The sequence below is a fragment of the Oncorhynchus masou genome, chromosome 8 (assembly GCF_036934945.1).
Source record: "Oncorhynchus masou masou isolate Uvic2021 chromosome 8, UVic_Omas_1.1, whole genome shotgun sequence".
NCBI lineage: Eukaryota > Metazoa > Chordata > Actinopteri > Salmoniformes > Salmonidae > Oncorhynchus > Oncorhynchus masou.
In genome coordinates, this window is record NC_088219.1 from 24025193 (window position 1) to 24039013 (window position 13821).

The window sequence follows — 13821 nt, forward strand, 5'->3', positions numbered from 1 at the left end:
AGGGGGGGGGGGCATCATTTCGGCTGTAGCCTAGTCTATAGTGAGATTAGCACGGGTGGGGTAGGCTACACAGTGACAGCGCACACACCCCATAGATGTGGGTGGTTATTAGGCGCAAATTAGGAAGGAGCAGGACTCGAGAAAATCTCGGTTGCAATTCCATTAGGACAAATTACTTCATTGCTCTCGAGAATAAACTGAGTATACCACGAGCGAACCCATTCTGGCTCCCGCTCCCTGGACAACCTCCTTTCCAGACTCGCGCCATCCGTCCTCTTCGAATACCTGCACAGCAGCCTGTTACCGTTCGTACGGATGGATCCCGCTGTTCTCATCTTCCTGCTGTATATGATGATCGCTCATGAGCTGGTCTGCGGCTGGTTGCAGTACCGGAGGCAAGCTGCCAAGCCCCGCAAACGAGCCGGGCCGATGTGGAGTACCAGGTAAGGGCTATGTGAATGCTATTATGGGATGAATAACAAAATGCATCAACGGTAGTAGACTAAGGCTATTATAATGAACTTTTTTTTGTGTTTGAATAACTAATATTCATTATTACAGGCTATTATGCAGTTATTACAATACAGCATGACAAATACATTATTCATTCAGCTGTTACTCCCTCCTCTCTACCCCTCAGTGCCCGAGTTTGCCCTAGCAGCTGGCGGGTCAGTAGCCAGCCTTGCAGGACAGAGAGAGGACGAGACTGGAGGAGGGCTGCTGGGAAAAGTGGGCGACGAATTGTCAGAAAGGCCTGAGCTGGAGAGAGCATCTGTTGAGCAGAACTTCAGACAATTCCACAACCCCAGAGTGGATTGTTGGACTGAAAGACCTCTTCTTGTCTTGAACTTGGAACTTTGACAGGTTTGAAGAGCTTGATCTGCTGCAGCATCTCTTTGCTGTGATTGAGCAGCACATTGCCCATGGGGATTTGGTCAACACAGCTATGAGTCTAAACTCCGGAGAGCAGTACAACATGAGGAAATGTCTGTGGATGTGTGGGAATTTTGTCTATTTATTTGTTAATCTATATGGTCATAGTCCTATGTTATCATGTTATTTTGTGATGTTTGTATTCAAAATCAGCTGTTAGCCTCCCTCCAGGATCTGTCTTTTAGACCACACTTCCAAAAGAATGCTATATATTCCATCAGATCCATCCAGGAATTGTAAGTGTCCTTTTCATTTAGACACTTAATTCTTTCTCAAAGAGAAAAATACACGTTTGTCATGTTTCCCACCAATGTAGAGACCACCAGGTGTGTTTACTGTGGATGTGGCTCTAATAACGTTTGTATTAACACACACTTCTGAAATGAACCGTTGAAAGACTGTCTGTGATGGAGCAGCCAGTATACTGAACAAAATAATAATGCAACATGCAACAATTTCAGAGACTTTACTGAGTTGCACTTCATTTAAGGAAATCAGCCTATTGAAATAAATTAATTAGGCCCTAGTCTATAGATTTGACTGGGAATACAGATATGCATATTTTGGTCAGAGATACCTTTTTTTCTTTAAGGTAGGGGTGTGAATCAGAAAACCAGTCAGTATCTGGTGTGACCACCATTTGCCTCATGCAGCGTGACACATCTCCTTCTCAGTGAGTTGATTGTGGCCTGTGGAATGTTGTCCCTCTCCTATTCAATGGCTGTGTGAAGTTGCTGGATATTGGTGGGAACAGGAACACGCTATTGTACATGTCGATCCAGAGCATCCCAAACATGCTCAATTGGTGACATGTCTGGTGAGTATGCAGGCCATAGAAGAACTGGGACATTTTCAGCTTCCAGGAATTGTGTACAGATTCTTGTGACATGGTGCTATGCATTATCATGCTGAAACATGAGGTGATGGCAGCAGATGAATGGCACAACAATGGGCTTCAGGATCTCAATATGGTATCTCTGTGCATTCAAATTGCCATCGATAAAATGCAATTGTTTTTGTTTTCCATAGCTTATCCCTGCCCATACCATAACCTCACCGCCACCATGGGGCACTGTTCAAGAACATTGACATCAGCAAACCGCTCACCCACATGATGCCATACACGTGGTCTGCGATTGAGGCCAGTTGGACGTACTGCCAAACTCTCTAAAATGATATTGGAAGCCAGATTATGGTATAGAAATGAACATGACATTTTCTGGCAATAGCACTGTTGGACACTCATGCAGTTAGCATGCCAATTGCGCTATCCCTAAAAACTTGAGACATCTGTGGCATTGTGTTGTGTGACAAAACTGCACATTTTAGAGTAGCCCATTATTGTCCACAGCACAAGGTGCACCTGTGTAATGATCATGCTGTTTTATAAGCTTCTTGATATGCCTCACCTGTCAGGTGGATGGATTATCTTGCCAAATGAGAAATATTCACTAGCAGGGATTTAAACACATTTGTGCACAACATTTGAAAGAAATCTTTTTTTTGTGTGTATGGAACATTTCTAGGATATTTTATTTCAGCTCATGAAACATGGGACCAACACTTTACATGTTGCGTTAATATTTTTGTTCAGTATATATCAAATATGTTGTGTAAGAGCACAATATTGGACTGTGGTATCGAATACAAAAGAATAAGAGACTTGATTGGAGAGAATGTTACATGTCAATTTTGGTAATGTCCTGCAAAACATAGGTTTCCCTTTGAAACACCATTGCATTAGAACTTTATTTGCATCTTTTTCTTTTGGAGGAAGGATTCAGTGGCTTCATACCTACTTTTCAAAAGATGACTCATCCAGTTTAGGCTTACATAGCACCTCTCCCAATCTCAGTATATTATCTGATTATACACGAGAGAGACACCCGATCTCTCCCTCCTGTAGTCATTGACTTTGTCAGCAGACGTTGAGCATTGTGCCACATCAGACTCAGAAATACCCACCCCTTCTGTCCTGTGGTCAGTTCTCCAATGTCAGATCAGTAGTCCGTGTCATTAGAAGACCTTGTCAGTCTCAGGAAAGCCAGCCTAGTGGAAAGTAGGTGCGTTTCATAAGGAGCCGTCCTCCGTACTGGCCTGTAATGTGTGCTCTTGTGCACTGAGCTGCTTACAATGCATGGATCACTAAACAGCGCTAGTCCTCTCTCAGCAGATGGCCCGCCTGCGATAGCACAGGTGGGTGCTCATGTTTTATTTTTCATGGGAAGGAAGCATTTGGCTGCCGCAGTCTTCCTGGTTCAAAGGTCCATGCTTGTCGAAATCTGGTTGTATTTTTGTAAGAGGGTTTTGTGTTCATTTAGGGGTTAACGTGTGGGATGTCAACAAATGAAACAGAATTTGAAATTGTTGTTGGTGTTTGCATATAGGATCACATTGTGAATTTGAGTTGGTCAGTGCTTTTGCATCTCTTCAGCTTATTTTTTCACAGATGTGGACCTGTGAAACACTAAAGGATGTTGTCAACTCAAAGTTAAATGTACATCATAAGACTTACATAGTTGACAACTTGTCAAAGCCAGATGTAGGTTACGGAAACCTTTTTAGAAACAAGTTTAAGGTGTTTTAATGTTAATTAAAATGTTTGTAATTAGTTATACGGTAAGACAATGAACTTCAAAGCAGTTTAACTAGTTGGTTGATAGCTCAGCTGTCAGTGATGAGAGGACATGTGAGCCTCTCTCTTCCATGTCACAACAAGCTAATTTCCATAACCTGTGTAAAAACTCTAAATGGGTTTAGACGTCTCAATCGACTTGGATGATCTGAGGCTGACAGGAAGAGAGACCAGAGCCCTGCTTCAGTAGAATCAACTCTCCTCACGTCACCCATAAAACAGCAAGTGAAGAAGTTGGAAGTTTGGTTGATGTAAAAGAAAGTGAAACGCCTCGCCCACTGGGCACACACTGGTTAATTCAACGTTGTTTCCACGTCATTTAATTGAAATTACATTGAACTAATGTGGATTGGCTGTTGAACTGATGTCTGCGCCCAGTGGGAGGACATGCTTTACATGAATTTAATGTGTGCACAACCAGCTAAACTTACCAGCTGTCAGGTAGAGCAAATTGTTCAATATAAACAAAATAAAACTCACAAATATCGTTGTGTGCTCACAAATGATACATTTTGTTAGAGGTTTTTTGATTAAGACCAATTGACAAAAGATTGTCCTAGAAAAACATGATATTTGGGAGAATACAACAGTGTGCAGGCTTATTTTGTATACGTTTTCTTTCTACACTGTATGTCTACACTGTAACGGAGAACTGTAAATTATATAGTAATTTGGTGTATTATCATCAGTAAAATACTCTGCAGCATACTGTAAATTATGGTGCATTGTGGGAAAATATGGGCAGGGAAAGAATTGCTGTATTACGAATGGTACTGTAAATCCATCTGACAGAATACAGTACCGTACCATACCTTTTAGAGCGCCAAAAACCTCTTGACCACTAGTGGGTGCATGGTATTGTGGTTTCTGGTTCATTATCATATTTTTGCGTTTGCCCTGGAAGAGGTTGTATTTGTTGCAACCATGAGTGAGAATCCTGTAACAATTTAACTCCTATGTGGTTACAATGCCCCATCAATTTGTATAGGGTACAGATCGGAGTGGCAGCAAGTCTTTAACCTTACATGGTTGAACATTTTGCCATATTCTTTGGTCTGTTTTGTCCTGTAGTCGCTGCCAGCTTGGAAGCCGTTGTTAAGGCCTGTAGAACTGTAAGTGATATAAAACACCAAATATTCTTGGATATACTGTTATGTGTAAACACTTTACATAGCAGCCAACCTACTAGCACCAATACCTTGTAATTACAGTAAAATACTGTGAAATACAAACCCCTACACTCAATTAATTTCATTCATCCATTAATTCATTCCGATTCTGATAGCGTTGACTTTTTTACAGTATAATAGTTATTTTTATAGTATTTTGTGTCATTACTTGCTTTGATACCGTATTTATATTACAGTAAGTGTTCTTTAATATGAAATACATAATTTTACTTGCCACAGAGCTGCCTGTAAGCCACTGTAAAATTCACAGTAACCCTTTATAGCGGATCCATCACAGCATTCAGATTCTGAATGTTTTGTTTGTTTCTAGAGGGGTCGTGAATTTAGGCTTTTTCTTGTTGTTTGATTATGCTCCTGACAATCCCCCATTTGGCTTTAGTGGTTTGTTTACACAGAGGTAGAGGTGTATTGTTGACCTATAGTCTTACTGTTGTTTAGCCAATGCTGTTTTCAGACAAACACAAAGACCTGTATGGTTGAAATGCTGCTGAAAGCAACAGAAATCCACCCGGATTTGGGTGGATCAAAGGATTTGTCCCATCAAAAGATTGGGATCTAAATACATTTTGTGAAATAAAAATGTGTTAAATTCTAATTTGCATAGAGTACAAGGGAATGGAATGGAACATGAATAACGATACAAAATATGGTCTTGTGCAACACCTGATGACACTGTCTGATGAAACAACCGTGAGGAATTACCTGCTGAACTATGTGTCACTATACAGCAAGTGTTCTCAAGTATCTGTTTCTCTGTCATTTTAATCCCCTTAGACTCTAAGCCATGGCATCTGTGTCAGTCAGCTCTCATCTAAACAAGGCCATCTATCAGCACTACCTGTCCCTCCCTCAGGGGACCTGTGCCACGTTATCTACATCTGGATCGATGGCTCCGGGGAGGGGCTGAGGAACAAGACTCGTAACCTGCACAAAGAGCGCTGGGAATAGAAGGTAACTTACCAGACCACAGGTTTAACTGTGTGGCCAAAACTTCCCACTCAGCAAAACATGTTTTTTTCCTTTGTACCTCTGCAGGAAGGTAAAAAGAAGTTCTGACTTTGACTTGGAGTGTTTACCTATACTTGTCCAGAGGTGACATGTATAATAAAGTTTTGCTTGCTTCATCAAACCGAAAGCATTAGACCCATCTCGCAGAACATTTTATCTCTAGTACACTGATGTTAATGCTGGAATTGATATCGGCAGAACTTTGATGGCTCCAGCACCTACCAGGTCCAGGGATTCAACAGTTACAGATACCTGATCCCAGTGGCTATGTTCCCCCTCAGGAGACTGAAAAGATTTGTCATGGGTCCTCAGATCCTCAGGTTCTACAGATGCACCATCGAGAGCATCCTGACGGTTTGCATCACTGCCTGGTACAGCAACTGCTCAGCCTCCGACTGCAAGGCACTACAGAGGGTAGTGTGAACAGCCCAGTACATCACTGGGCCAAGCTTCCTGCCATCCAGGACCTCAATACCAGGCGGTGTCAGACGAAGGCCCTAAAAATTGTCAAAGACTCTAGCCACCCTAGTCATAGACTGTGCTCTCTGCTACTGCATGGCAAGCGGTACCGGAGCGCCAAATTTAGGTCCAAGAGGGTTCTAAACAGCTTCTACCCCGAGCCATAAGACTCTTGAACATCTAGTCAAATGGCTACCCAGACTATTTGCAGTGCCCTCTCACCCCCTCTTTACACCACTGCTACTCTCTGTTGTCATCTATGCATTGTCCCTTCAATAACTCTACCGACATGTACATACTACCTCAAATAACCGGTGTCCCCGTGCATTGACTCTGTATCGGTACCCCCCTGTATATAGTCACGCTTTTGTTATTTCGCTGCTGCTCTTTAATTACCTGTTACTTTTATCACTTATTCTTATCTGTATTTTTTTTTTAACTGCATTGTTGGATAGGCGCTCGTAAGTAAGCAAGCATTTCACTGCGCGTGTGACTAATAAAATTTGATTTGATGTTCCGGCACCATTTCACCCTGTCACCCAACAAACTGGTACTGTGTGAGGTCCTTAAGTACAACCGCTTGCCTGCAGGTACATGTAAAAAAATGACTGCAAGAGATCACTTTTCTACATCAGTTGACAGAGACCAACTGGTTTTGGTCAAGATAAACAGCAGCCTGTAGGCTTTGACTGTCTAATATTTCCCTGTCAATCAAACTAATCCCACAGTATGCCTATTCTCTCCTATACAGAGTGTAACATACTTTCAGGCTGTAAGAAGGTGAAGGACTATACCCCCTAGTTTTGAACGGAGCAGGAGTCCACTCTCCTAGGGATGGATGGTCACCCTTATGGCTGGCCCCAAAATGGATTCCCAGGTCCCCAAGGTGACTGACTCTATTGTATTATACCATGTGTCCTTGTTCATTTCAGAATGTAAATGGTCTTGTGCACTCGGAAAAGCACTACATATATTAAATCTACCTCAATCTATATGTCCATATTACAATCTTAATGTTATTAAATAGGCCTTTGAATTTGGTTCCATTTAACTCTCTCTCTTTGTCTTTCAGGTCCACACTACTGTGGGGTTGGTGCAGACAATATCTATGGCAGGGACATTGTGGAGTGTCACGACAAGGCATGTCTCTATTCTGGGCTCAGAATCTGTGGCACCAATGTTGAGGTCATGCCGACTCTGTAAACTTTTACTTTTTTCCCCCAATGCCATATAACAGGTCTTTCAGGATGGTTCTAAAGGGGAACTGGAGCGGCGCGGGCTGCCACACCGAAGTTAGCACAAAGGAGATAAGTGAAGAAGGGTGGCTGCAGTGAGTATTACTGTAAAATCATTATTGACCTGTCAGGTTCTGTGAGGCTGTATAACTACGAGATTCGGTCCAATACCTAACCCCTCCCCTCTTCAAACAGACATATTGAGCAGGCCATTGAGAAGCTGAGCAAGCAACACGCCGAGCACATCCGTGTGTATGACCCTTGCGGAGGCCAGGACAACATCAGATGCCTCACAGGATTCCATGAAACCTCCATCACCCGCGACTTCTATGCCAGGGTGGTCAACCGCGGGGCCAGCATCTGGATCCCACGCTAGGTGGGCCAAGACGAGAAGGACTACATTGAAGACTGTCGGCCCTCCGCCAGCTGTGACCCTTATGCCATGATGGCATCACAAGCACCTGCCTGCTCGGGTGGAGGAGGAAGAGGAGAGTACATGAGAGAGTGACCAGACTCATACAGTATGGTACTGTAGCTGCTGGTTCGGTCAAACCGGCCCGTTACATGATTGTAGGAGAGAACTATATTGTAGCCAAAGCAATCTGTAGTGATGTTTTTTGTTGTGCTGACTTTGAAGAGTCATTACTTGAATGTAGGTTGAATGTTTATGGTCAATTATAGTTTTACATCCTTCAGATTACAGCTGGTCCAATTGGCATATTATTCAGTTTGTCTGAAATTGAGATTAAATAAAGAGGTGCAGAATTGAATGATTCGCGTGCTCTTTAAAATGACCACTAGGTGGAATCATGATGCAAGTTTTGATTGTCACCCCTCATACTGGACATGAATGACAATAAAATGAATAGCACAATAACCTTTGATTGTAAACTATTTGAATATATTGACAACACATGACTACCAGTCAAATTAGAATGTAAATGCATTGAATCAGGTTAGCTTATTTATTACCAACATGTCAGCTGTGGTTAAAACAACACACACATCACGTCAAGCCATACTGCACCTCACCCATTGACAAATCTTGAATGGTGATGGAATGGTATTACTTTAGTTTGATGATGACAAATTCATGATGCCAGAGGTTGAAGTGGCAATTCTGAGGTGGAGGAGCCCTGCTCACTGTCATCTGCCATGTCTCTCCACACTTTCCTATCGTCTTATGTTCACACTCTGGCTCAACAGTAACCCTAGCCCTAACCCTAGCTTCATGTTCGCACCCTGGCTCAACCCTAACCCTAACCCTAGCTTCATGTCTGCACCCTGGCTCAACCCTAACCCTAGTGCTAACCCTAGTCCTAACCCTAGTCCTAACCCTAGCCCTAACCCTAGCCCTAACCCTCGCTTCATGTCTGCACCCTAGCCCTAACCCAAGCTTCATGTCTACACCCTGGCTCAAAACTAACCCTAACCCTAGCTTCATGTCTACACCCTGGCTCAACCTCAACCCTAACCATAATACCCCTGGCCAGTCTCTTTGGCAAGGAGTGGAATGTTAGCTGAAGATATCAGTACCAAACTACCTTACCCTAGCCATAACCCTAACATATTAATGTAAACGCTATGTATACAGTGCCTTGGAAAGTATTCAGACCCCTTGACTTTTTCCACATTCTGTAAGGTTACAGCCCTATTCTAAAATTGATTACATTATTTTTTTCCCCTCACAATACCACATAATGACAAAGCAAAAACTGTTTTTTAGAATGTTTTGCTAATTAAAAAAAAAGATCTAAATATTACATTTACATAAGTATTCAGACCCTTTACTCAGTAGTTCGTTGAAACATCTTTGGCAGCGATTGCAGCCTCGATTCTTCTTGGTTATGATGCTATAAGCTTGACACACCTGTATTTGGGGAGTTTCTCCCATTCTTCTCTGCAGATCCTCTCAATTCAGGTTGGATGAGGAGCGTTGCTGCACAGCTATTTTCAGGTCTCCAAAGATGTTCGATCGGGTTCAAGTCCGGGCTCTGGCTGGGCCATTCAAGGACATTCATAGACTTGTCCCGAAGCCACTCCTGCATTGTCTTGGCTGTGTGCTTAGGGTCGTTGTCCTTCATTAAGGATCTCTCTACTTTGCTCCATTCATCTTTGCCTTAATCCTGACTAGTCTCCCAGTCCCTGCCGCTGAAAAACATCCCCGCAGCATGATGCTGCCACCACCATGCTTCCCCATAGGGATGGTTTCAGGTTTCCTCCGGACATGACGCTTGGCATTCAGGCCAAAGAGTTCAATCCTGTTTTCATCAGCTCTGTCACAGTGACCAGTGGGGTCTTGGTCACCTCCCTGACCAAGGCCCTTCTCCCCCAATTGCTCAGTTTGGCTGTGCGGCCAGCTCTAGGAAGAGTGTTGGTGGTTCCAAACTTTTTCCATTTAAGAATGGAGGCCACTGCGTTCTTGGGGACCTTCTGTGCCTCGACACAATCATGTCTCGGAGCTCAACAGACAATTACTTCGACCTTGGCTTGGTTTTTGCTCTGACATGCTCGGCCAACTGTAGGACCTTATATAGACATGTGCGTGCCTTTCTAAATCATGTCCAATCAATTGAATTTACCACAGGTGGACTCCAGTCAAGTTGAAGAAACATCTCAAGGAGGATCAATGGATATTGGATGCACCTGAGCTCAATTTCAAGTCTCATAGCAAAGGGTCTGAATACTTATGCAAATAAGGTATTTGTGTTTTTATTTTTACTAAATGAACAGAAACGTGTAAAAAGCTGTTTTTGCTTTGTCGTTGTGTGTAGACTGCTGAGGATTTTTTTTTAAATGATAATCTATTTTAGAATAAGGCTGTAATGTAACAAAATGTGGAAAAAGTCAATGGGTCTGAATACTTACCGAAGGCACTATATGCTGAACATAGCTGAATCTGGGACCAATTTAACAACCGTCATGTATACAATTTGAAGGTTGGTTCAAACTGCCGTTGGTACTACGCTTGTAGTTAAATCCATAACACATAATCAAACAACCCAGCAGTAAATGTCTATAAACTGGTTGCATAATACATGGGTTTACCTGATTTGAACCTAGTAGGTGTCTGGATGAGGATGTTGAGTGTAATAGCCTTCTGAGACCAGAAAGTTTTTTTGTTTGTTACATAATGTAAGTCTTTGATATGGAAAATTAACTTATTACCTAAACATGCTATTTATATTTTATTGTATGTTGCAAATTGTCCTCCGTAGTGGTCATTAGGACGTAAATATTAAAACATTAACATTACAGCCAATGGTACAGTAGGTGAAAACCATAGTTGCGGCATCCGGGTGTCCACGACTGAGGGCATTTCTTGATAAGCTCTTATTTATTGTGAAAAAAATATTTTACACAGTCCTCATAACTCACTTAACTATTCCTGAGATATTCACTTACTAGAAACAATTTGAATATCAAACTCACCATTTTTTTCATTAATAATTACATACATTTCCATACACACTTCCATAAAATGTGCTTTTGACGGCAGCCATTTAAGAACCAGGAAGATAAAGTTGCCAAGGTCACACCCCCACATGTGATATCAGTGAAAAGCCAAGTGTCAATGGTGGGTGTAGCTGGTGCATGGAAGTCAGGCGCAGGAGAGCAGAGATGAATGGACAAAGCACTTTACTTAGGCAATCATAATACAGAACGCAACCGCGTCGCAACACAAATGCCCAAAGAACAAATGAGGCAGCACAAAGTATGAAACCCAAGTACAAAGTACCGGCTGCCACAAATCACGGGTATAAAGAAAACCCGCCGCAACCCAGCCCGGAAGCATGCCAACCTTGACAATAAACAATACCCCACACAGACATCGAGGGAACAGAGGGCGAAATACACATGTAAATTAGTAGGAGATGTAAATCAGGTGTGCAGGAAGACGAGACAAAACAAATAGAAAATTAAAGGTGGATCGGCGATGGCTAGAATACCAGTAACGTCGACCGCCGACCGAACAAGAAGAGGAACCGACTTCGGCGGAAGTCGTGACACCAAGAATGTCCTCTCAAAGGGACAACAGGACTTAATACAGTGGTTTGTATGGTATCAGAGGTGTGGACCAAGAACTGATGTGTACTAGAAAGGACAAAAATGAATTGCTGGATCTCAGGAGGATATGATGTGTGCTACTGATATCAAGTCCTGATATCTGAATGCCTCTATATGCTGGTGTTACTTCCATCTACGCCTTCAGTTGCCATTTCATGTGGCTATGGACTGCTGCTGGAATCACGTTTATATTCATTGATTTATCCTATGCATTTGAAAATGGCTCACAAATTCAGTAATAGAGGTGGAGTGAATGTCAAAGAGGGTAATTTCAGATACTTCTACAGGCGTCTGAACCTACAGTGAATCAGCAACCTGGAGGCATATACAACATGCTGCTTCAAAATTAAATACTTATTCAGACAAGATTAGAGCCATTCCCATGGATACTGGCAGTATCTTGGCAACTACTGCGTCTGTCTGTTGTCATGGAAGCATCTGTCTCATTGCATGTGATGTACTCTGCTTTTTTAACAGCCCAGTCATTGTCTCTCTCTCTGACACACACACACAAGCTTGTGTATACGAGTGTGTACATGCACTTGTGTGTGTGTGTGTGCAAATGCAATAACTGTATGTTTCACAAGCTTGCACTTTAGTATATCACCTTACTACATGCACTAATAAAGCAATAAGCGTAGATAAATTACTTACTCAGCTTAAACGGGGAACAACTAGCTTCTCATTTGGGAACAGAAGTCACATTACCACTTCAGCTTGGGAGCTCATTCTCTCCAGGACACTTTCATTATTTTCTCTGAGAGCTATAAACTATCACATTCCTTTGCTCCAGGGGTAGGCCACCATGGTCCTGGTGTGCCGCAGTCACTTCATGTTTTTGATTTAAACACTCTGGAAAACCAGGTGTGTTGAATTTTGTCAATCACTGAACTAATCCATTAGCTCAGTTGGTCTGACGTGGTGCCCAGTTGGGACAAAATCCTGCAATATCTACGTCACTCCAGGAACAGGGTTGCCTACCTCTGCTTTGATCAGCCTTCCTTTCTGAGTGAGACAAATTGCTGATGTCAGCAGCATGTAGCTAATCTCGATCTGGAGATGGGGAGTGCCCTGCTGTCTACCATTTTCTAGTGAGGTGGGGATGGAGGTGGAGATGGGTGAAGAGAGGGGTAACCCACCATACAGTGTTTGATGCATCCGTCCTGTAATTCAGTGAATGTGTGGTCCAACTCAATCAATGGCTCAATGTCTGCAAAATAGCATGTTTAAGAAATATAGAACATTTCAGAGACCAATGTTGAGTAGTGTAATGTGTACTGTGGTTATTACACTGTTATTATAGAATCTCCACTGGGAGGTGTACTGTGAATATGCCAAGATGACCTAAACGCAACTGCTTGAATAACATATATTTACATTATGTGGCTAGTTATGAAAGAGTAGGCTACCAACCTTGAATATTTTTTTAGAAATAAATATTTGTTATTATTAACAACAAGTATAACAAAATACACTTGAATATAATACATATTTGCTTATTGACGTCACTGCTCTTGAAAACTGGTGGAGTGCATGCTGCAGGTGAGATTAGAGAGCCAGAGACGGAAGGGGAAGCGAGACATCCCACTCCCTCGTTGTTCTGGTTATATTACAGTCAATGAACTCGCAGACTAGACCCAGCTGCTATCGCATTGGTGCCTATCGGGAGAGCCACCCCCTTAAGCAGACCGAAACTAACCATGTTTGTCAATGGTAAACGGCCTTAGTAGTAAATTTTATTTATCCACCATCTTCGAGAGAGCTCGGTTCAAATTTCCATAGGCGGCGGTAGACCTGTCCCTCACGCACCATTATCCGTTTTTTTTGTTATGAGACGCGGAGGGTAGCGAAGTCATGGGCAAGCTTCAGGAATTCGATATTACTTTTACCAACAACAAAGTGGTCTACAGCCCTGGCGAATCCATAAGTGGAACTGTGAAAATTACAAGTGGTAGCTCACTGCAATATAAGGGTAAGATTTAATTATTTGTTGATACATTTACCACTGGCTCAACGAAGCGCATTAGGATTCGATTTCGGTGGACGAACTGCGGGAGGGGTGGAACTTTTCCGCTCTTTACATGGTTTAAATGGAAGATGCTGTCCTTAATTTCCAAAAATGACATGTATGAGTTTTCTATTGTCTATTGTATTTGCCTTTTGTCTTATAACATTGTATTAGTAGTATCCTACATTTATGTTTGGATAGCTATTGTGCATTGGTGCTGGGTAGTGGGCATGCCTGTTCTTGACTGTGACAGCTGCTGATTTCAGAGATGTTTACAGCAGTTTT

The 13821-nt window shown here is 42.4% G+C and overlaps 2 protein-coding genes across 3 annotated transcripts in view; both read left to right on the forward strand.

Moving 5' to 3' along the window:
* Positions 1–26: 26 nt before the first annotated feature.
* LOC135544422 (glutamine synthetase-like) lies at positions 27–8311 on the forward strand. Its single transcript, XM_064972015.1, has 6 exons — positions 27–443; positions 641–5709; positions 6977–7111; positions 7298–7365; positions 7463–7555; positions 7656–8311. The coding sequence occupies exons 3-6, from the start codon at positions 7064–7066 to the stop codon at positions 7834–7836; spliced, it is 390 nt and encodes a 129-aa protein (XP_064828087.1). The 5' UTR covers positions 27–443; positions 641–5709; positions 6977–7063; the 3' UTR covers positions 7837–8311.
* A 4824-nt stretch (positions 8312–13135) lies between these two features.
* arrdc1b (arrestin domain containing 1b) overlaps positions 13136–13821 on the forward strand; it is a 57240-nt gene continuing 56554 nt past the window's right edge. For both annotated transcript variants that reach the window (XR_010456335.1, XM_064972016.1), the window contains exon 1: positions 13136–13500. Coding sequence is in view for 1 of the 2 variants with exons in the window: in XM_064972016.1 (XP_064828088.1) it covers positions 13383–13500 (118 nt within the window). In the remaining variant the exon portion in view is untranslated. The remainder of the gene's footprint in view (positions 13501–13821) is intronic.

What these genes read in the sequence shown, in the direction of transcription:
- LOC135544422 (XM_064972015.1), top strand. Translation starts at nt 7,064, where the DNA reads ATGGTCACCCTTATGGCTGGCCCCAAAATGGATTCCCAGGTCCCCAAG. An exon ending in TGGATTCCCAGGTCCCCAAG is followed by an intron (nt 7,112 to 7,297) that starts GTGACTGACTCT and finishes TTTGTCTTTCAG; the next exon opens with GTCCACACTACTGTGGGGTT. An exon ending in TTGTGGAGTGTCACGACAAG is followed by an intron (nt 7,366 to 7,462) that starts GCATGTCTCTAT and finishes GCCATATAACAG; the next exon opens with GTCTTTCAGGATGGTTCTAA.